This window comes from Heterocephalus glaber, unplaced genomic scaffold (assembly GCF_053883595.1).
Source record: "Heterocephalus glaber isolate CG9 unplaced genomic scaffold, H.glaber_assembly_v1.0 deba00001504, whole genome shotgun sequence".
In the NCBI taxonomy this organism is placed as follows: Eukaryota; Metazoa; Chordata; class Mammalia; order Rodentia; family Bathyergidae; genus Heterocephalus; species Heterocephalus glaber.
The window spans coordinates 35165817-35189259 of NW_028258324.1; the positions used below are offsets into that span (position 1 = coordinate 35165817).

At 35.8% G+C, this 23443-nt stretch overlaps 1 protein-coding gene across 11 annotated transcripts in view; it reads left to right on the forward strand.

The window, feature by feature from the left end:
- Rsrc1 (arginine and serine rich coiled-coil 1) overlaps nucleotides 1-23443 on the forward strand; it is a 399395-nt gene that overhangs the window by 813 nt on the left and 375139 nt on the right. For 3 of the 11 annotated variants that reach the window (XM_087186434.1, XM_087186424.1, XM_087186428.1), the window contains exons 2-3: nucleotides 10863-11065; nucleotides 12207-12332. In XM_087186434.1, the coding sequence (XP_087042560.1) occupies nucleotides 10872-11065; nucleotides 12207-12332 (320 nt within the window). In that variant the 5' untranslated portion in view covers nucleotides 10863-10871. Of the gene's footprint in view, nucleotides 1-5941; nucleotides 6030-8814; nucleotides 8905-10862; nucleotides 11066-12206; nucleotides 12333-23443 lie in introns of all 11 variants that reach the window. The other 8 variants (XM_087186430.1, XM_087186427.1, XM_087186426.1 and 5 more) reach the window with 4 other exon arrangements.

Genomic DNA, 23443 nt, shown 5'->3' on the forward strand with positions numbered 1-23443 from the left:
CTGTGAGGAGTTATAATCATCATAAATCATGCTCTTGAATTTGTTAGTCTTAATTTTCCCCTCAGAAGTTGTATTTTTAAATATACACTGGAAACCTAAACAAAACAAAACAAAAACACTTTTAAAAAATTCTAGAATTAACAGTCACCAAATTATGTTTCAGCTAGCTAGGTAGTAGGAAGTTAAATAAATTCAAATGTGCTGACATAGGAAGGTAGGCAAGTTGTCATCTTTGAATCTAGATGTAAAAGCTGTTAAGTAAAGGAAATATACGGAGTTCTCAGGTTTAATGATTGGAGCAGATGTGACAACATTGTGGGGGAATACGGTATTCTTTGAGAGCCTCTCAAGTCTTAGAGTTTATAGATGCTTTGCAGGGGAAGGCTATTTCTTGCGAAGTGATAGTGTTTAACTTTTTGTGTTCAGTAAGAGGGCCAAAGCCCTGCATGGTGGTACATGCCTTTAATTCCAGCAGTCTGGAAGGCTAGGGCAGAAGGATCACAAATTAGAGGCCAGCCTGGGCAGCTTAGGGAGACCTTGTCTCAAAAAATTAAAGTGCTGGGGTTGAAGCTTAGTGAGAAAGCCCTGGCTTCAATGCCTAGTACCTGAGGAGGGAAAAAAATGCTGAAAATGTCTGAAACTGAAAAAAAGGCTGTTGGCATCAATTAATTGGCCTTACCAGTTCAACCAGTCTTAGTCACCATACAGAGTTGGGTTATGAATTGAAAAGCTTCAGTAATAGGGTTGTTTTAATAGATTTATAGAAGTTTTCAGCTTTCATTTTCAAACCATTGTAGGTAAATTCCTATGATTGATAATGCCCCTCCCCACCCCCCATCGAACTCAGGACCTTAAGCTTGCAAGGTAGGCACAGTGCCCCAGCCCCCAATGTTTTTTTTTGGCACCGGGGATTGAACTCAGGTCCTTGCGCTTTCGAGGCAGGCGGCGGAACAACTGAGCTAAATCCCTGGCCCCTGTGGGTTTTTTTAAAGCCATTAATCTACAGATTTTCATTGTGGTAGGAAGAGTGCTTTGACACAATTTTTTATCTCTTGAATTTTGGTTTGTTATACTCAAATTTTACCATTGTTCCTTTACTGCTTTTGCATTGGTCTGTACTTGTTTGTGGATTTCTTTATATGCTAAATAGTGTTCATCCCATTTTATTTTTTTAAAAAAACTTCTTTGAGGTGGATTTCCCATGACTGTGTTTTTTTCCTTTCCTTTCTTCTTTCTTCCCCTTTCTCTCTCTCTTTTTTTTGTGTGCATATATCCAAGGTTAAAGATTATAGTTTGATATGCTAGTAAATGAGTAGTGGAGAAATACATATAAATTGTCATGTCTTCTGTGAACCTTTGTTCTCTTAAACTGATTGCTTTTCCTACTAAAGGTTTTACTTGGTTCCTCTAAGAAAGGATTTTTGTATCTTTAATTTTTGGGGGGATTTAATGTAATTTACCTATCTTCTTTAATGAATGAGTTATTTTTATTTGTAATTAGAACAAAGAAATTTACACCTACCTTCTCTTCTTCTTTTAGTTTGTTACCAGCAACATAGCATGACTGTTGTTTGTCACTGCCTTTTTTTTTTTTTTTTGTATTAAATTCTTTTATTGGTACATTGTGGGTATGCAACACAATTACATTTCTCATTGGGAATTGTACCTTTACATAATGCATCTTGGTTCTTATTTTTTCCCCATTCCTAGCCCTCCCTTCACACCCTCCACCCTTCCCTATTTACAAAGACTTTATTTCCATTTTTTCCATTTCTCATCATTTTTCCTTTCCCTTCTTTCCTTTCCCCTGCCCTTCCCACTACCCCTACCCCTTTGGACCTTTTCTTCCTATTTTACATTATCGATTATTCATTCTCACTGCCTTTTTTTTACTTCTTTTGCCTTACACAGGAACTTATGCAGGACAGGAATGGAGAATGGGGATAACTGTAGGTACATTAGAACAATAGTTCTCAAACTTTTTAGTCTTAGGATCCCTTTACATTGTTAGAAATTGTTGAGGACCACAGATTTTATTTTGGTAGTCAATATTTACCTTATTAATGATAAAAACAGAAAGAAATGAAGTGTTTATGAGTTCATTCAAAATAACAAAATAAACCCAAATAACATTTGATATGAAAAATGACTGCATTTCCTAAAAACAGTGAGAAAAGTGGCGTTATTTTCCATTTTTGCAAAACTTTAATGTTGGCTCAGAAGAGCACAGCTGACTTATCTGTTTCTGCATTCAGTCTATTGAGATAAGTTATTATGATAGAAGTTTAAATAAAGAAAACTTGCCTTCACACGGATTTTTTTTTTCGGAAAAGATAATGTTTTAATAGCCCTTTCAGATAATTGCTTTTTTAATACTACACCAAAACTTGACAAGTGGTGATTTCTTATAATGTGGTATTTGAAACAGTATCTGTGAAGTTTTTACTTTTTTATATTAAAATCTATTGGTCTGCCTTGCACTGACTGCATCTTTTACATGTGCATGATTTTGTGATATCTTTCATTGGGCAATTGGAAAATAGTAGTTCAATGAGTTAAGCATATGTTTTAGATATTGACATCCTTTATTATATACCATGCACCTTTGTTAACATCACCACTGATGTTGTAAGTGCAAGTTCTCAGAAGCTGTCAGTCTCATGGTGGCAGTTGTAATTATCCAAAATTCAAATTTTTGCCTTTGAAGTTGAACTTTTTTTTTCTTACAGTGCTGGAGATCAGACCCAGGGCCTTATATATATTAAGTAAGTGCTTTACTGTTGAGTTACATCCCTAGCCTGAGAGCTTGACTTTTATCATTGACAACAAATATTATTAGTTTTCCTTGAAATGAAATCTGTCTTCATTCATTTTGAGAAACAGTATGCCAGATACCCAAGTCTGAATCATCATAGCTTGTTTTTTTTTTTTTTTAACAAAAATGGTGTTTGGTAATGAAAGCAGCTAGTTCTACTTGCAGTTTTGTTGCACAAATGCTTTCTGAGATAAACTTCATTCTTTAATATATGATAGAAATTGTGGGTATTTTCCATTTCATCACACACAATATTAAAATATATACTTATGGATTAAAATTTAATAAAGTTAATGATTTTTATTCCTTTGTCAGGGACATTGTTTTTTTTTTTTTTTTTTGTATTGGGGATCGAACTCGGGTCCTTGCGCTTGTGCAGCAGGCGGCGAAACCACTGAGCTAAATCCCTGGCCCATGTCAGGGACATTCTTAATTGATCCCCCCACACCTTAGTGTGACTGAGGCTGTGAAGAATGGAGTGACTACTATTATATTTCACTGCTTCTGCCTTGATTTATGCAAAGGTGGCAGTAGTTTTGTCCACCATCAGTACAAAAGTCAACACAGGGCCAGGGATGTAGCTCAGTGGTGCCACTGCCTGCCTGGCAAGCACAAAGTCCTGAGTTCGATCCCCAGTACTGGGAAAAAAAAAAGTCAACACAGTGAAAAAGATTTTCATATTATAGTGAAAATCATTTTGACCTCCTGAACCGGAAAGGGTCATAGATACCCCCAAGGGTCTTCAGTTCTACTTTGAGACTTGCTGGTACACTAGAATGTCAGCTCCTTGAGGGCAAGACTTTTGTTTCTCATTCTCTGATATATTTCTTATACCTGGGTCTCCTACCATCCTGGGATGTTTTACCTATCTTCAGTATTAGATCACTTATGTTCTGAGTCTGAATTATCTTTGTTGGTTTACCTTCTCTTTATGGTGGAGCACACAGTTTCAGTAACTTTGTAAAGAAGGGTGAGTCTGGGGCGTAATTTTGAGACTTAATATGTGTCTAAAAAGGTCTTTAATCTGTTACTAGACCACTGATTTTTTTCCTGGGAATAAAGGTTCTAGATTGAAAGGAATTTTGGTGAGTTGCCATTGTTTTCTGTGTTGCTGTTGAAAAGCCCTATGTCTTTTATATTTCCTCTTATTTTTATTTTTTCTCTTTGGAAGTTTCTAGGGCCTTGTCAATATTCCTGGTGTCTGAATTCAATTTAATTAATTAATTAATTAATTTTAGTAGTGCTAGGGATTGAACCCAGGGGTTCCCACATTCTAGGTAAATGTTTACCACTGAGCTACATTCCCAGCCCTTGTGTCTGAAATTTTTATGAGATATGCTTATTGTATGTTCTTTAAAAAAATTTGTTCATGGGCTGGGGATGTAGCTCAGTGGTTCCGCCATCTGCCTCGCAAGCGCAAGGACCCAAGTTCAATCTCTGGTACCAAAAGTGCAATCTATGTTTTTCAGTTTTGGAAATTCTTTTGATTTATTTTTTGGATAATTTTCCTTCATCTCTTTTGTATGCCCTTTTATTATGAAATGCACATTAATTGGACTTCGTGGATTGATCCATTTTTGCCTCTTATTTTGATGTTGTTGTTTGTCCCATTTTCTTTTTACTTTCTGTGAGTCTTTATCCTTCTCTTCCAACACTGTTATTATTATTATTTTCTTTGGTACTGGGGACTGAACTTGGGTCCTTGCGCTTGCAGGGCAGGCGGCAGAACCACTGAGCTAAATCCCCGGCCCCAGCACCGTTATTTTTTAAAAAATTATTTATCATTTGTTTAAATTTGAAGTTCTTGCTCTTGTTCTCTGAATATTTCTTTTTTTTCTTTTTTGCATGATCATCTTCTGTTTCTAAGGATATTTACTGTGGTCTTTGTTCTTGAAGTTTTTTTCTATATGCTTCCAGTTTACTATAAGTTGCTTTTTTTCCTTTCTGGTTTTCTGTTGTTTTTTATTTATGTGTTGTGCTGGGGATTGAACCCAGGGCCTTGCACACTAACCATGTGCTGTATCACTGTGCTACACCCCCAGCCTTGGATTTTATGATAAAGGTTTTCACGATGTTTGGTTATCTTTTGTTTTACATTTACTAATATGTCAACAGAAAAAAGTTTACTATGTTTAAGATTTGGACTTGTCAACTATGGGCTGGATTATAGCCAAATGAGGGCTTGGTGTTTTCTTTGGCTGACCTTCAAATACTTTGTATATCTTTAATCACATGCTGTTGGGTTTTTATAGAGAAGAATCCTCTAATTTTCTTCGTAAGATGCACACTTTGTTTCAGAATCTTGGGTCTAAACGTGCAGACGTCTATGGCTTTAACCATTAGATTGAAAACTTAATTCCTTCAACTTTTGGTTTGGCATCACTCTCCCCTGAGACCTTTTGCTGAGCCCTTGGACCTGGTGCTATACTGATCCCTTTCTGCCCCAAATGAACCTCCCTGTTGGAATTGGGAAAGAGTAGTCACTGGGCTAGGTGGGATGAAGTGGGAAACCTGGTTGGCTATTTCTTTTACCTAAATTCAGTTAGTTTCTCTGTTTTTAGCTTCATGCATCATTGTGTCTGCTGTAGTATATAGTCTCTCAAATTTGCGATTTTTTTCTGATTCTTTGCTATGTGAATTGGCTTTTCTCTTGTTGAAATTCTCTGCAGTTGTGTGGTACTCCACTTTCTTCAGTCTAAATCCTCTGTTTTTCATGTTAAAAATTTGTTGACATATCTTGTCTACTCTTCCTGTTGTTTTCTCTTATAGTCTCTTTATCCTTGTGAATTTATACCTATTTATTCCTTTAATCTTTTTTTTTTTTGGTACCAGGGATCGAACTCGGAACCTTACACTTGTGAGGCAGGCGCCAGAACCACTGAGCTAAATCCCCGGCCCCTCTTTTAATCTTACTTCAATATTTTTTTCTTTTTTTTTTTTTGGTACCGGGGATTGAACTCAGGACCTTGTGCTTGCAAGGCAGGTGGCAGAACCACTGAGCCAAATCCGCAGCCCTATTTCAGTATTTTTTAATGGGACAGTGAGAAAGTAATAAAAAGTTATCATAATTTAAACAGTTTGTGGGTAAAGAGAATTTTTAAGTTCTCTTTTTTTTTTTTGTACCAGAGATCGAACTCGGGTCCTTGTGCTTGTGAGGCAGGCGGTGGAACCACTGAGCTAAATCCCCAGCTCGCAAATTTTCAAGTTCTTAAAGGTAAAAACAAAAAGAAAGGAGAAAAAAGCCAAGAAATAAGGAATCTTATATTATCACTTAATTTTATATATAATCCTTAATGGATTTGAAAAATGTGTACACATGGATATATGAATATTTACTATATATATAATGTATGGATGTATATATTATGTATAAGTGGATATTATATACATGTATATATGTATGTATGTATTGGTACTGGGGCTTGAACTCAGGGATATTTTCCCACTGAACTACATCCCCAAACCTTTTTAGTTTTAATTTGAGACAGGATCTCCTTGCATTGCCCAGTTTAATCTCAAATTGTGATCCTCCTGCTTCAGCTTCCTGAGTAGATGGGATTATAGGCACGTGACACTATACTCAGTCACACACGTTTACATATATGTGAATATATACTTTAAATATGTATATATTATATGTATGTATAATTTCATAATCATATTACTTTAAAGTTGGAAAGGATCGTGGTGATATTTACTCACTGCGGTTTCATTTTTCAGTGAAGACACTGGCTTAAATATGTTAGTAATTTACTGAAAGTTTCAAAACAAAAGTCATCCCAATACTTCGTTAAATTGTAAAATGTTAGACATCTGAATTCCCTCGAGGTTCAGAACTATATTTAAAATCTTTACTTCTGGCTCTAGGTAAACAGCTTAAAGTTTTAAATTATTCCTAACAAATCTTTGCACTGATATTAGATCAGGGAGAGATTACCTCATCTGATGATTCTGAAAACAAAGTAGCAATTAAATACATTGTTTATAATAATGTATTTAAGTTATTTTGAATACACATTAAAGGAGTGTTTGAGCTGTTGGTTATCTGATCTAAGCCATTACATAGGATAGATCCTGCTTTTTTTTTTTTTTGTACTGGGGATCGAACTTGGGACTTTGCACTTGTGAGCTAAATGGTGGCAACGCTGAGCTAAATCTCCTGCTTCGGTTTGTTTTTTTGAGACAGTGACCCCCTATGCAGTTCAGGCTAGCCTTCAACTCAGTGATCCTCCTGCCTCAGCCTCCTAAGTGCTGGCATTATAGGCATGTGCCTCCATGCGCAGTCTAGATCCTGCTTTTTTGACTTTGAATGATATATTTCATGTGGGAATCTAAAGGTTAACTTTAAAGACAAGTGAACTTATCAGTGAAGATAATTCTTAAATATAAAAACCTTAGCTTCTGGTTTTTTCCCTTTGTACACTAACTATACAAACATTACCATAACTGCATAGAAATAGTTTTCAAAAAAGAAAAACTTATGAAAAATTTCAATCACTTAAATATCAATTATTTTATTGTTTGGTCTTATTCATATGTATATATTTCCTAGTATTTCATTGTTTATTTTTTGTCTAGTTGATCTATCTGTTTGTGACAGTGGGGTATTGAGGTCCCCCACTACTATTGTATTAGTGTTTATTTGATTTTTCATGTCTGTTACTATTTGTTTTATATAGTTGGGCGTACTAGTGTTTGGTGCATATGTATTTATGATTGTCATCTCTTCCTGTTGGATTATTCCCTCTACAAGGATGTAGTGTCCCTCTTTGTCTCTCTTAATCAGTGTTGTTTTGAAATCCACTTGATCTGCAAAGAGGATAGCTACTTCTGCTTTTTTTGGGGTTCCTGTTGCATGGAATATTGTTTTACACCCTTTTACTCTCAGGCTATGAGTTTCTTTTTGAATTAAGTGTGCTTCTTGTATGCAGCATATTGTTGGATCTTGCTTCTTGACCCATTCTGCCAGTCTATTTCTTTTGATTGGTGAATTAAAACCGTTATCATTGATGGTTATAACTGATACATATTGACTTAATCCTTGTCATGACTTCTTTTTGTTGGATTCTCCCCCTTTGCGTTTAATTTCTACTCGTGCCCCATGGATTCATTCTGCTGGTCTTCCTGGGGATGTGATCCTCATTGTCTTTTCCTAGGATATTTTCTAAAATTTTTTCGAGTGCTGGTTTGGTATTCATGAAGTTCCTCAGATGCTCTTTGTCGCGAAAGTATTTTATTTCTCCATCAAGTTTGAAAGATAGTTTTGCAGAGTACATCAATCTGGGTTGGAGGCTGTTTTCCTTTAGAGCTTGAAATACATGACTCCAAGCTCTTCTTGCTTTGAGGGTTTGTGTTGAGAAGTCTGCTGTGATTCTGATGGGCTTTCCTTTGTATGTGATTTGTTTTTTTTCTCTTAACTGCTTGTAGAACTTTGTTCTTCTGTTGGGTTTCTGGAATCTTAACTATTAGATTCCTGTGTGTAGATTTTTTTTGATCAAGGCTATTTGGAGTCCTATATGCCTCACTTATCTGTATGTCAAATTCTTTTCCCCTGCTTGGGAAGTTTTCTGCCATCACTTCTGTGAACAGTTTTTTAATGTCATCTGCACCCTCTCCTGTTTCTTCATTGATTCCGATCAGTCTTACGTTATTCTTCTTTGCGTTGTCTAGCAGCTGCTGGATTGATTTCTCGTGGTCTCTTACTATTTTAAAGCAATTTTTCTTTTCTTGGTCACTAATTGCAATCTTATCTTCTATATCTGAAATTCTGTCCTCACATTGGTTCATTCTGCTGTGTAAACTTTCCATGCAGTTTTTAATCTGGAAATCTGTTTGCATCTGTTTTATGGATTCCATTTGTTTCCTATGTTGGGATTCCATCATGTTCCTCAGCTCTATTTTTTATCTGTGTTCTCTCTAGATTTATTAATCATGTCTTGCATTATGGGCACAATCTCTGCTGTTATCTGAGAATTATTTCTGATTTCATTTTTTTCTAGATCGTCTTTTGTTGCCAGTTCAGGAAGTCCAGGTGGTTGAATACCAGATTCTTCCATCTTGTTTCCCCTTGGGATTGCCTTAGGTGATCTGTAAGTCTGGTTTTGAGACTTGATTATGTGTCTTCTGATTCCTGGGGGGGCGGTGGCGCGTGTGTATGTGTGTGTGTGTGTGTGTGTGTGTGTGTGTGCTGCTAGCTCCCACGTGGCTCACCTCCTCCGTGCTGGGGGGGGGGTTGTTTCCTGTCACTGGGGGCGGTGGTATGGCAGCCCAAAAGACTCACCTCCTTGCTGCTGGGGGGGCTCTGCTCCTTGGAGCTTGGGGCACTCTGTATTTCCTTATATTCTCCATAGATAATACTTTACTGAAAAATCATATATTTATCTATCTATAAATAGATATCTATAAATAGATAGATAGATAGATATAGTTTGTTTGTTTTTGGTGGTACTGGGGATGAAACCCAGGGTATTTGCACTGACTACATACCTAGCCTGTTTATTTTTTATTTTGAGATAGGGTCTTGCTAAGTACCTAAGTTGCCCAGGTGGTGCTTGAATTTGTAATTTTTCTGCCATACCCTCCCAAATTGCTGGAATTGCGTGTGTGTGCTACAAGCCTGATGAATATCTTTCTTTTCTTTTTTCTTTTTTTTCTGGGTATGGGGATCAAACTCAGGACCTTGTGCTTGTCAGGCAGGTGCTGTGCTGCTGAGCTAAATCCCTGGCCCCATGAATATGTTTATTTAAATTTTTTTTCCAAAAATATTTCTAGCAGTAGGATAGTGCTGTCAAAAACACATCAACATGGGCCAGGGATTTAGCTCAGCGGTTTTGCCGCCTGCTGCGCAAGCGCAAGGACCCGAGTTCGATCCCCTGTACCAAAAAAAACCAAAAAAACAAAAACAGGAGGACTGGAGGGGTTGAAGGGAGGGCTGGGCAAGGGTGAAAAATAAGAACCAAGAGAGACTATGTAAAGGTGCAAATTTCCAATGATGAATGTCATTATATTGTATACTTAAAATGTACCAATGATTAGAATGAATAATCGATAATGTAAAACAGGAAGAAAAGGTCCAAAGGGGTAGGGGTAGTGGGAGGGGCAGGGGAAAGGGAAGAAGGGAAAGGAAAAATGCTGAGAAATGGAAAAACTGGAAATAAAGTCTTTGTAAATAGGGAAGGGTGGAGGGCATGAAAGGAGGGCTAGGAATGGGGAAAAAATAAGAACCAAGATGCATTATGTAAAGGTACAATTCCCAATGAGAAATGTAATTGTGTTGTATACCTACAATGTACCAATAAAAGAATTTAATACAAACCCCCCCCCCAAAAACACATCAACATTTTTGTTTTTTTAGTTTAATGAAATTTAAAATTTAAATTGCTTACTTTCCAAAAGACTTATAACACCACTTTATATAGGTGCTAGTAATAGGGCAGAGTTGACTTTTACAATAACTACTTTAGTTAATATTTCCTTTACTGACTTTCACAAGTGAAATGATTGTAATACATTGTTATAGTTTGTGCTTTGTTGATGGATTAAGTCTTACCCATTTACAAATTTAGAATACTCAATTAGAAAAATTTACCTGTAAGATAGTATCTTGTCTCCAGGAAATGTAAAAATGAAGGAAAAGGTGGTGAATTACTAAACAGAAAATCATGTAATTAATAACAAACAGTACCTTAAGTATCATAAAATTGATAACAGTAAACTCAACAATATTGACTCTTGAGAGATATTTGAAAAAATTAGGGTCAAGAAGACTGTATTAAAGCCATTTCTTATGTTTTGTGAAGAAGCCAGGTACATTGAAAAATTTTATCTTTTAAAATTTTACAAAATAGGTATGGTATTTGCCTGTAGTTCCAGCTAATTAGGAAGCTGAGGCAGGAGGATTACTTGAGTTTAAAGCCAGCCTGAGATCACAGGTGTTTAAAGGTAGCATGAGAACTTTTTTTTTAATGTGCAAAGTTTCATAGAAATTTGTATATTGAGTTTCACCCATTGTGCCACTGTGTTAGAAATAATTTTCTTTGAATTTAAGCTTATAGAAATGGGACGCCGGTCATCAGACACTGAAGAAGAAAGCAGAAACAAGAGAAAAAAGAAACACCGTAGACGGTCATCTTCCAGCAGTTCTTCAGATAGTAGAACATACAGCCGAAAGAAAGGTGGAAGAAAATCAAGATCAAAGTCTAGATCTTGGTCCAGAGATCTTCAGCCTCGTTCACATTCTTATGACAGAAGGTGATTTTCATAATATTTATTTATGAAGTATCGAGGGTAACATTCTTTGAAGCTCATATGTTTTTGTATTTTTAACTTTGTTATACAAAGTATTTTTCTCTTCTTTTTTTCTTTTGCGGGGGATACCAAGAATTGAACTCAGAGCCCCACGCTTGCCAGGCGGCCGTTGTGCTGCTGAGTTACATTCCTGGCCCCTCTTTTCTTTATTTTGAGACAAGATCTCAGCATATAGTCTAGGCTTGCCTTGATCTTGCTATGTAGCCCAGGCTTGCCTGGAACTTGGAATCCTCCTACCTCTGTTTTTTTTGTTTTGTTTTGTTTTTTGTTTTTTTTGGTATGGGGGATTGAACTTGGGACCTTTTGCTTGTGAGGCAGGCGGGGGAACCCCTGAGCTAAATCCCCGGCCTATACCTCAACCTCTGTAATACTATGTGCCACCCCCCACAAACACCTTTTTAAAAAAAATTTTTGGCCCGGTGTAATGGTGTGCACCTGGAGTCCCAGCATCGGGAGGTTAAGGCAAGAGGATGGCAAGTTCAAGGCCAGCCTGGACTACATAGTGAGTTAAGGCCAAGCTAAACTATATAGCAAGACCCTGTGTCAAAAAACCAAAAAAAAATTTTTTTTTCTTTATATTTTTGTGATGCTGAAAATGGAACCAGGACCTCACACATATTAGGCAGGCACTCCACCATTGATCTATGCCCCCTCCCCGCCCTTATTATTTTTCTTTTAGTAGTTATTTATTTATGAGAGTTTAGTTTCAACCCAGAAGGTCTTTCTCATCAGGGCTAATCCATGGTTCTGGTGTCCTCATCCTTTGTATACAACTAAATAGAAATTCTCTTATTTACAACTAGATAGAAAGTAGTGTAGTTCTCATACCATGTTATCTGAGATATTTGGAAAGACTGTTCTACTTAAGACCAATGATGCTTAATTAGTACCTTGTCATAATGCCTTAGTAGCTGATTTAATCATTAAATATTAATCATCTGTTCAAGAGAAATAACAGTTTATCTGTTTACTTCAAGTAAAGAATTAGACAGTAAAAATGGGATGACTTTTTAGAATCTAGATTTCTCTTTAATACCTATAACAAGAACTTTCTATAGCAATATTTGATTGTGTTTTATTTCAGACGCAGGCATCGGTCAAGCAGTAGCTCTTCTTATGGCTCTAGAAGAAAACGAAGTCGAAGTCATTCAAGGGGTCGAGGGAAATCTTATAGAGTTCAGAGATCGAGGTCTAAAAGCAGAACAAGAAGGTAGGACTTGTTGGTGTTTATTACTTTGTAACAGATAATTCTGAAATTTAGTGACTTAAAGCAACGTTCATTTATTTTTTAGGGATTCTGCAATTTTTTTTTTTTTGGTACTGGGGATCAAACTTGGATCCTTGCACTTGCGAGGCAGGTGGCGGAACCACTGAGCTAAATCCCTGGCCCTGGGATTCTGCAGTTTTGACTGATCTTAGCAGGCAATTCTGCTTATCCACTTGTTGTCACCTTACAGCTTCACTGTAGCTGCGTGGTTCACTATAATGTCACTCATAAATCTGGCATTTGATTTTGGCTGTTAGCTCAGGTGTATGTGGCTTCTCATTCTCTAGTAGGCTAAGTTGGGCTTTTTTGTATAATGGTAATAGTTGAAGAGGGTATGAACAAAAGCTGCAAAATCTCTAGGTCTAAACTCAGAAATAACATGGTGTGTTATGGACTGAATATTTGTGTCCCAAATTTCATCTTGTTGAAGGTTCAGCTCTTATTGTGACTGTATTTGGAAATATGACTTTTATAGAGGTAATTAAGGTTAAATGAGGTCTTAATGTTGGGGTCCTAATCTAAGAGGGGTGGTGGCCCTGTAAGAAGAAGAGGGAGAGAAATCTTTCCTTCAGTGCTCATGGAAGACCATTTGAGAACACAGGAAAAAGGCTATCATTTACAAGTCAAAAGAGAGCTCTCACAAGGAAACAGATTTGTATATGCCTTAATCTTGGACTTCTGGCTTGCAAAAAAGAAGATAAATTTATCTTGTTTAAGCTGCCCAATCTGTAGTATTTTGATATGGCAAACTGGCAGATTAATTTCCACCTGCATTTTCTAGTCTTGCTCAGGGGCCAATACAGAAAACAGTGTAACTGGAGAGAGTTGTACATCTTGGATGATTGCAGAAAATATAGTTTTGATAGGATGAGCAACATGGTATTGAGTGACTGGATGAAAGTAGGCATTTTAGCTGGGCTTGGTGGTGCATGCCTATAATACCAGCACTCAGGATGCTGAGGCAAGAGGATAGCTGTGAGTTTGAGGGCAGCCTGGGTTACATAGTAAGTTCTAGGCCAGCATGAACTATGTAGCAAGACCTTGTCTCAAAAAAAAAAAAAAAAAAAAAGTCGGCATTTAGAAGTTAGAGTTTTGAACAGGAAAATAAAAGAGGATAAAAACAATGTTTTTAAAAGATGGGTTTCTTTGCTCAGTTTTGCACAAGTAGGCTTGAATTAGGAGTATGCTTTAGCAGCCTCATTTTGTTTTCTAGGCATAAAATATGTAATTCTCTTTATGAACCTTAAATTAGAAAATGGCAGTAAAGTCTATGTATTTAGCTTTTCTGTCCTTTTATTATTTGGCCTTAACCTCTTTTTCTTTTTACACATTACATGTATGAACCACTCTATTACGTGCCTTTGTTCTTCGTTTGTGCCCCAGAAGGTTTTTGTTTGAGCACGCTCTTTCTTCAAGTTTTCTGCCATCATTTTTACTTTGGGAATTCTTCACCCTTTAGTGTTCAGTTCTGTTTAACCTTTAATTTTATTCTTCCTTGAATCATTTTACGATTTTTTCCCTTTTCTTTAAAAAAGTATTTTATTTTATTATGTATGATGTTCCTCCTGTCTCAGCCTCCCAGGTGCTGGAATTACAGGTGTGTGCCATCATGCCTTGCTCAAGAAGTTTTATTTTATTGATTTACATTTATTTTATTGAGCCTACTAGCCAAAAAACAACTTTAATTATAATTTCTTCTGAGGCAAAAGGATCACTGTGAGTTTGAGGCCAGCCTGAACTACATAGAAAAAAACAAACACCCTTTCCCCAAAAAAACCCAAATAATTTCTTTTTTTTTGGCACCGGGGATTGAACTCCGGTCTTTGTGCTTGTGAGGCAGGTGGCGAAACCACTGAGCTAAATCCCCGGCCCTCTCCAAATAATTTCTTATATAGAGAATTTTTACACACTGTATCAGTCAGGTTAGGAAAAATCCAAGTATGAGGGCTTTGATATCGAAAATTAATAATGGCTTATGAAACTTTTGGAAGAATTCAAGGAGTGAAGGTTAGGGAAACTGTACTGATTATTTCAGGCTGAAGCATTGATGTGTGTTGTTTTCTCACAGTAATTGGAAATCTTAAGAATTCTCTCACAAACTGGGTGGTTCTTGAGAAACTACTCACCTGGAAGCTGTGTTTCTGCCTAAGTGTCTACCTCTTCCTTCCTTCAGAGGAGAAACTGGAAATGTAGTCATTTCATTTTCTTTTGCAATGCAAGAGAGACCTTAAAAGGAGAGGTGGGGGCATTTAGTTAGCAGTGGGTAATTTAAGACACGTGTGTTTGAGTTTTGTGACTCTGTTAGGCTGTTACATAGATGTCACCTTGATTTCGTATGTAAGGAAAGAAGTTCAGAAGTTTATTTAAAACAATTTCTCAATCATCTTCTTTGATACTGAGGCCTAAGTTTGACTATAATATCTCATTTAGACACACTGAAAATTCTTAAATTTTGAGAAATTACACTATTCATGTCCAGTACACTACATTATTTTGGAAAACATTCTTCAAAGTGTTTAAACAGGTTTCTAGGTTAATCTTGATTTAACAAGAACATAAAATAATGATTCCTTGTACACTCTAGTTGCTCAGTGCTTTAAAGTAGATATAGAAGATGGAAGTAGTGAGTTAACCTGCTCCTCACATCATGGTGGCCAGGAAACAGAAAGAAAGAAAGAGCTGGGGAGGGAGATACTATACTGTGTACCCTTCGTGGTGAGGCCGACCCACCTCTAACCAGGCACCACCTCCTAATAGGACACTCAGCTGCTGAATTTAGTGGGTGAATTCACTGATGGCTATAGTGGCCCTGCGATCCAGCCACAGTCCAAAAGCTCTGCCTCTGAGTGCATAGTGTTTTGGGGGACTTTCTAGATCTAAACCTTAACACCATTCTCCTAGGTATAGACATTAAAGATACAGCAAATATTATGCAGTTACTAAAAATATTATGGCTAAAAAGCAGCCATGAATAGCCTTGTGCATGTATATGGCTTACTGTTAGAGGTATATCTTCACTAGAAATTCCTGGAAGTCAGATTTCTGGGTCAAAGATAAAAAGTTTTGTAAGAAATTTCCACATTTTTGTCAGTATTGTATGAGAGTTTCTTTTCCCACAGTATCACCAATAGAATGTGTTATTATATTTTTAAATATTTGACAATCTGAAATGGTATTTTATTTTTTATTTTTCTTTCTTTTTCCATAACAGGTTGAACATCTTTTCATATTCTTAAGGACCATTTTTCTTAAGGACCATATTCTTAAGGACCACATTTTGAGGTTTTGGTCTTTTTTCTTTGAATTTTTAAGTTATTTACTAACTGTGATACATAAGGTAATTTTTTGTATAGCTTTTAAAGTACCTCTTGGATTTGTTTATAAATTTATTGGTAATGCAACTTTTTTCTTCTGTGTGATCAAATTTGTTACTCTTTTCTTTCATTGTATCTTTCTCTTATTTAGGACACAAAATTCTTTCTTTACATTCGGAGGTAGAGGAATTCACTATTTCCTTTCTTTTTTTGTGGTACTGGCGTTTGAACCCAAGGGCTTCACACTGAGCTACATCTCCAGCTCCTTTTTATTTTTTTGCGGGGGGCAAGGTTTCACCAAATCACTCAGGCTGGTCTTGAACTTGTGATACTCCTGCCTTACTTTCCTATGATTTTCTTTCCTGTTGTACTTGTTTTCTTTTCTTTAATATTTAGATCCTTTATGTATTTAGATTTATTCTTAGAGTGTTAGATTTATTCTTACAGTGGATCTACTTTTCTCAGTTTAATTGGCTTTTGTCACATCTGCATATTAAAAAGTCCATTTTTGTCTCCGTAATTTGTGACCCCTTTTTTATAATATGTTAAATTAATTTTTTGTTAGTCATTTTTGAATATTTATTTTAAACTAATTTTATTTTATTTATTTTTTGGTACTGGGGATCAAACTCATGACCTTGCCCTTGCGAGGCAGGCACGGGCGCTACTGAGGCAAATCCCCAGCCCTAAACTAATTTTAGATTAACAGTAAAGTTGTGAAAAATATACAATTCCCTTATACCTCTCATACTACTTTACTTATTTTTGTTTTGTTTTTTGTTTTTTTGAGACAGGCTCTCATTATGTAGTTCAGGTTAGCCTTGAATTCACTTTGTAGCCCAGGCTGGCTTCAAACTTGCTGCTGTCCTTCTGTCTCTGCCTCCTTAGTGCTGGGATTACAGGCATGCGCTACCACACCTGGCTCACTATTACACTTTCTATAATAATCAAAAGCAGCACGTGAATATTGATATAGTGCTGGTAGAATGCAGATCTTATTTAAATCTCATCAGTTTTTCCAATAATGTTCTTTTCCATTTCCAAGATTCAATTCAGGCCCCTATACTGCATTATTTATTATCTGTCCTAATCTCCCCCCAGTCTGTGAGGTTCCATGTTTGCTTGTCTTTCATGACCTTTACAGTTTTGAAGAGTACATTTATTTGTAGACTGTCCTTCAATTTGAGTTTGTGTGAAGTTTTGTAATTGGAATGAGCTTTGTGTTTTTGGCAAGAATATCACACAAATGATGCTCTGTCCTTTTTAATGTATCATGGCAAGAGGTTCATGATGTTGCCATGTCACTGGTGCTGTTAACCTTGATCATCTGGGTAAAGTGCCAGGTTCTCCCTGCAAGGCTACTGTCTTTCCCTTTGTAGTTGACATATATATCTAATGAGAGGTTTAAAATATTCTACTTCTCAAACTTTTGCCTACTGAATTTGTGTTTTTCATTGGATCCTATCTGCAGCAATTACTTTGATGTTTGCTTAATAAATCTTAAATAAATTTTGTGTATGTTATAAAATAGGAGTTTAGGTTCATTTATTTTCATGTGGAGATCTAGCACTTGCTTTTGTTTTTGTTTTTAAAGACAAGGTCTTGGGCCGGGGATTTAGCTCAGTGGTTTATCCGCCTGCTGCGCAAGCGCAAGGACCCGTTTGAACCCTGGTACCAAAAAAATAAAAAAATAAAATAAATAAAGACAAGGTCTTGCTGTGTAGTTTAGGCAGGCACTCTTCCTGACTCAGCTTTCCAAGTGCTGGGATTACAAATATGTGCTACCACAGCCAGGTACCGCATACCATTTTAAAGAGTTTTGTTTTCCTACTGCATTGTTCGGTACCTCTATCAAAAACCAATTACTGTATTAATGTTATTCTATTTCTGGATTGTCTATTTGGTTCCATTGCTTATTTTTACACTAGTTCTACACAATTTTGGTTTTTGTGGTTTGCCTTGAAATTGTTGTTGTTTGATTTTCCATATGACTTTTAGAATTAGTTTGATAATTTCTTCAAAAAAGCCTGTTGGGATTCGATTGAGAGTTCATTGAGAATCAATAGAATGAGAATTAACATAATAAATTGAGTCTTCCATTTATGAGTATGATATATCTCTCCATTTATTTTTCTCTAGTTTCTTTCAACAGTGTTATATAGTTTTTAGTGTAAAAGTCTTACACATTGTTTGAGTTAAAGGTGATACTATAGAGAAGGTGACTTAAACAACATACATTTTTATTCTCATAGTTGTGGATTGTTGGGTTCTGATGAAGGTTATCTTTCTGATTCATAGATGGCTTTTCTCATCGGGTGAAGAGTAGTAAGAGAGCAAGCAAACTTTCTTGTGTTTTCTTATATGGCCATTAATCTCATCATGAGGGTTTCTCTCAAAAAATTAAATATCCTTTTCATATACAAATACATGAAAAACAAATTTATTAAAGTCCAAATTTTCCGTGAAACAGTTATTAAATTTAAATTAAGGAACATTTTAATATCTAATTATGAAAAGTATAGAAAAGTTGATTTTCTGCTTTTATTTTATTCATTATTAAACTGCTGATCATTATTTTATCTTATATCTGAAAATAAGAACAAAGTGTATGGTTAGAAAGCAATTATTTATTTTATTGAGGACATATCTTAAAAGTCAAGAAGTGAAGCTGCTTGGTAATGCTATAAATTTGAAACTGTCCTACAGCAAGACAGTACGATGCAAATATGACTTAATAAGATCACAAACTGAATTTCAGTGAAACAACCAAGATTTACATTAAATTAGGAATTTTAAAACTGATTTAGTTTGTTTTACTGAGCATTTGCTTAATAACATTTTGCCTTCTTGCAATCTTTTTAAAGACAATAATTCGTCTGTGAAATGCAGGCACATCTTCAGTGGAAAAATTGAAAGCAACAGTTCACTTTCTGAAACCACACATATAGCGATATAAAGAAATATTTCAGCTCTACAAAATTTAATAAATCATCCCATTTCCTAATTTGATCATATTAGATGCTGATGTGGAAGAAGCATTTCAAATACCATCTCCTCATTAATATACATCAGTCTGGGGAATAGAATGGAATACTTATGCAGAGATGTCACAGTTACTGTTTCTTAGTTTACTAAGTGGAACAGGTTGATGTGATACTGGGTGCTATTTGTCAATGTCTTGTTAAAATGGTTTGGGTCGAGTTATGGAGTCCAGAAAGACGGCGGCTGATAAATCAAAAGTGGATTGAGTGGACAGGAGGCAGTGATTGATACTGTGACAGGATATGAAGAAAGGAACCTTGATACAAGCATGCATGATATTGAATATGAGAAAGAAAATGGCCCTGGAGTATGGATATTATTCAAGGAAATGAGAATAATATCATCCTGAAAATATTGCTGGGTGAAGATGAGGATAGTTCTTATTAGAGCATAATACTTTCCTTGAATGGTAGGGATAAAATTATGTAAAAATTTGTGTGTGAAGACTATTTCAACCTCTGACTGAAGATTCTTTAATGATTATTTATTGTTTAAGGTAGTGTTAGCCTCATTTTCCCAAGCTAATTATTAAACCCTGTAATTATAAACACTGTAAGTCCAATAAAATGAAATTGCTTAAGATTATCTTAAAACATCTCTTGTCACATCTTGGTTTTATAGACTAATAGTATGCAGAGACTGAACTTAAATGTTTTAATAGTGTTTTCCTATCTGTTAGTTTTGACTTATAAAATTACATTATTAACTGTAGGTGAAAGATCTGCATTGTGTCGTTTTTAGCATCTTTTAGATTAGTCATTTTAAATGCCAAATGAAAGATCCTTGACAGATGAGGCATTTCACAGAGATCAAGGCTGTATATACTGAATATTCTTTTACTGAATTACCAGTGAAATGTTAGTTGATGTCAAGGAGTTCTTGGTGGGAATCTTTTGATTAGTTTGACTTTTGTCCTTGACAGTGTATAACTAAGAAGAACTTTCTTTTACTTTTTTCTGAAAGACTTCTGTCTAACATTGGCAGAATAAGAAGTTCTTTGGAAAGGTATTTAGTTAACTTTTAATTATGTGATCCATGAGAGACAAAGCGTCAAAAAATTGCAGTCATAATATTTCACTATTATATACAATGTCTCTTCTTCTTAAGTACATAATGGCACAATTTATATTAAGTATGTAGTAGAAAACATTTGAAATGAAGCATTATGAAATATATGTTTAGGTGATTAAAATCAGTAGTAACGAATGTATTGATACTTTTTTTTCTAGCCCTTGATAAAGATTCCGGTAGATATGAGTATACTATTCCTAGATTCCTTAAAACGAATTTAATTAGATAAAAGTTGTTAGTTTTGAGTTAACACATAAATATTTGATGAGTAAACTGAATACTATAATGTTAGAACTTAGTATTAAGTTCTTAACTGTGCTACTTACTGCCACAAATTGTTTTATGAGGGCCAGAATATGATTTGAATATTTAAGGCAAAAGAACAATTGTTTCCAAATTGTACAATAGATTTTTTAGTAGTTTTCTGGCGTTTCTCCTCCGGTTGTTCTTCATATAGTAGGCAAAATGCAAATTTGGTAGTGTCTCCTGTATTTCAGTGGTTTAAAATACAACCCAAAATGTTGATAGCCTAAAGTTGCTCTGTGATCTTGGCTCCGCCCTTCCTTCTCAATCTCATATTTTCAATCTGTCATACTTGTTAGTTTTTATACTTCTTTTTTTCTGTCTTAGGGCCCTTGAACATGAGATTGCTTCTTCTCAAAATGTATGTTCTGCTCACTTATCTCTTAGTCATCTTTTCTGTCTTAAAGGTATTTCCTTGGAAGGCCTTCTTTGTCCATTCAGACATGGGCCCATTAGTCTTTCCAATATAGTTCTGATAGTGCAAAACCTAGGATTTTAGCAAGTGGACTAAGATTGATTTTATTTACTGTTATAAAAGAAACATGGGTATGCATTCAGTTTTACTAAATTTCAATTTATGGATTGAAGTTTAAGCTTAATAATAATCCTTATGACTCTCATAAAGAAATATTTGAAAGTATAGGAGGTGGTGTTTAAGACAAATTAGAAATACCATCTAAAGAGCTCTGGGTTAACCTCTTGAGTCTCAGTGAGAAATTCTCACTTATGAAATGAACATTCTAGAATGGACTCATTCTAGTTGTTATTTATTTCTAAACTGCATGCAAGTAAATTTTATGATATATAGTCGTTTAAATGAAAACTATTTTTCACTTTTGATTTTCTTGGAAGGATTTTTCTGTTCTTTTCTATCTTGGCAGTATCAGGGATTGGACACAGGGCTTCATGCATGCTAGGCAAGTGCTTGGCCACTAAGCTATATCTCCATCTTACTTTTGACTTTTGTTTTTTAAGCTAATGAGGGTATCTGCTGTTTTTCTATGTTACCATGCTTTCAAAGAATTTTAATTAAACCCATGTTGCAAAGCTTGGCAACATTGTTCTTGGGCAGATAGACTGAGTGTTACTCCCATTGATATTATTGCCTTATTGCCTACTTGGTCAACTTTTAAGTCACAATTTTTTTTTAAAAGCAGTTGATTTTCTGTACAGTTTGAGTTTGCATTGAACCGTATGGTTCCTTATTCTTTGGTAAATTTATATTGGAAATGTAATCAAAAAAATTTTTTTAATGCTGAGGACCCAACCGAGGGCCTCAAGCTTTCTAGGCAAGCACTCAACCACATAGCTTAATCCTCAACCTCTGGAGTTGCAGTTATTTTGCCAGGTTTTGTTCATTCAGTTGATAATTGTCAGAGGTGACTACTAGTACCTGGAAAATATGGATTCTGAAGTTTTAGGGATTATTTAGAAGATTATTTTTAGGTTACAGTCCTGTGTTACTTAGTGACAGGATAAGTTCTGAGAAATTTCATTTTTGTGTGATTATCATAGACTGTATTTACACAACCATTTTGGTGCAAACAAGGCTGTGTGAGATGTGCGTGTCTGCTGGCCACATAACATAGCATACTGATGGGCCGGGGATTTAGCCCAGTGGTTCCATCGTCTGCCTCGAAAGTGCAAGGACACGAGTTTGATCCCCGGTACCGAAAAAAAAAAAAAAAGAGAGAGAAAAACCCCCAAAAGATAGCATACTGTTTTACAGTAAAGTTTGTTATTTTTATAAATAAAAGGAGTATGCTGGAAAATAATGATAAAATGTGTATTAGTGAATATAAATGAATAACATAGTTGGTCATCTTATCAAGTATGTACTATGCATAATTTTATATGGTACACTTTTATATACCTGGCAGCATAAGTTTGTTTTTATCGATTTTACCACAAATATTTGTAATACTTTATTATGATGTTAGGATGGCTACAATGTCACTAGATGGCAGGAATTTTTCAATTTCATACAACCTTATGAGACCATATTGTATGTACATTGTTATGTGGTGTATGACATGATGCATTTTTAAAATTTTTATTTATTTTTATTAGTATATATTTGACATACATAATGATCACATTCATCATAGAGAATTTGTACCTGTACATAATATGTCTTAATTCTTTTTTTCGCATTCCTCTCCCCTCCCTTCAACCCTTCTTCCTCTTCTCATTTACAAAAGCTTTGTTTCAATTTTTTTTCTTTCCATTCTTTTTTTAAATCTCTTTTCCCTTTCTTCCCTTCCCTTCCCTTCCCCTCCCCTCACTCTTGTTCCGCTTCTCATTTGAACATGTTCTTTCTGCTTTCCAATATCTATCCTCCATTCTGCTCCTTTTTCACCCTTTGGGTTTCTCACACAAGAGAAACAATGTGATGTTTAAACTTGTGTGTCTGATTTATTTTACTTAAAATTATGGTCTCAAGATGCATCCATTTACCTACAGATGACTCAAGTTTATCCTTCTTTATGGCAGAGTAGTACTCCATTTATGTAAGTACCACATTTTCTTTATCCATTCATCTGTTGATGGGCATATAGGCTGTTTCCATGATTTAGCTATTATAAATTGTGCTGCTATAAACATGGGCATGAATATATCACTGTGTTTTGTTGTTATTGTTATTGCTTTTGGGTCTTAGCTGGTTTAGGCTGGTCTGAACTCACTATGTACCCCAGGCTGGCCTTGAACTCACTTCTGCCTTAGCCTCCTGATTGCTGGGATTATAGGCTCGTGCCACCATGCTCAGCTTTTTTAGTTTCTGATAATTAGGTAGGGCTTTTTGTTTTGTTTTCTTGAGACAGGGTCTCAAAAGTTTTATTCTTTTTTTTTCCCCTTTGGTTTTTTTGAGACAAGGTCTTGCTGTGTAGTCCAAGCTGGCCTTGAACTCACTGTGTAGCCTAGGCTGGCCTTGAACTCGAAGCAGTCCTCCTGCCTCAGCCTCTCAAGTGCTGGGATTACAGGCATGCACCACCATACCTGGCTCTATTATTGTGGTATTATGCTTTTAACTCTTTCAGGAGGATACCTAGAAGGGGCATAGATGGGTCAAATGGAACCTTTAGTTTTAGTGTTTTGAGGAATCTCTGTACTGATGTGCATAGTGATTGTACTAGCCTACACTCCCACCAACAGTGGAGCAGGGTTCCTTTTTCCCCATAGCCTCACCAGCATTTGTTTTTTTTTTTTTGGTACCAGGGATCGAACTCGGGACCTTGTGCTTGCAAGGCAGGCGCCGGAACCACTGAGCTAAATCCCTGGCCCTAGCATTTGTTATTGGTTGCTTTCTTGATGGCAGCCATTCTT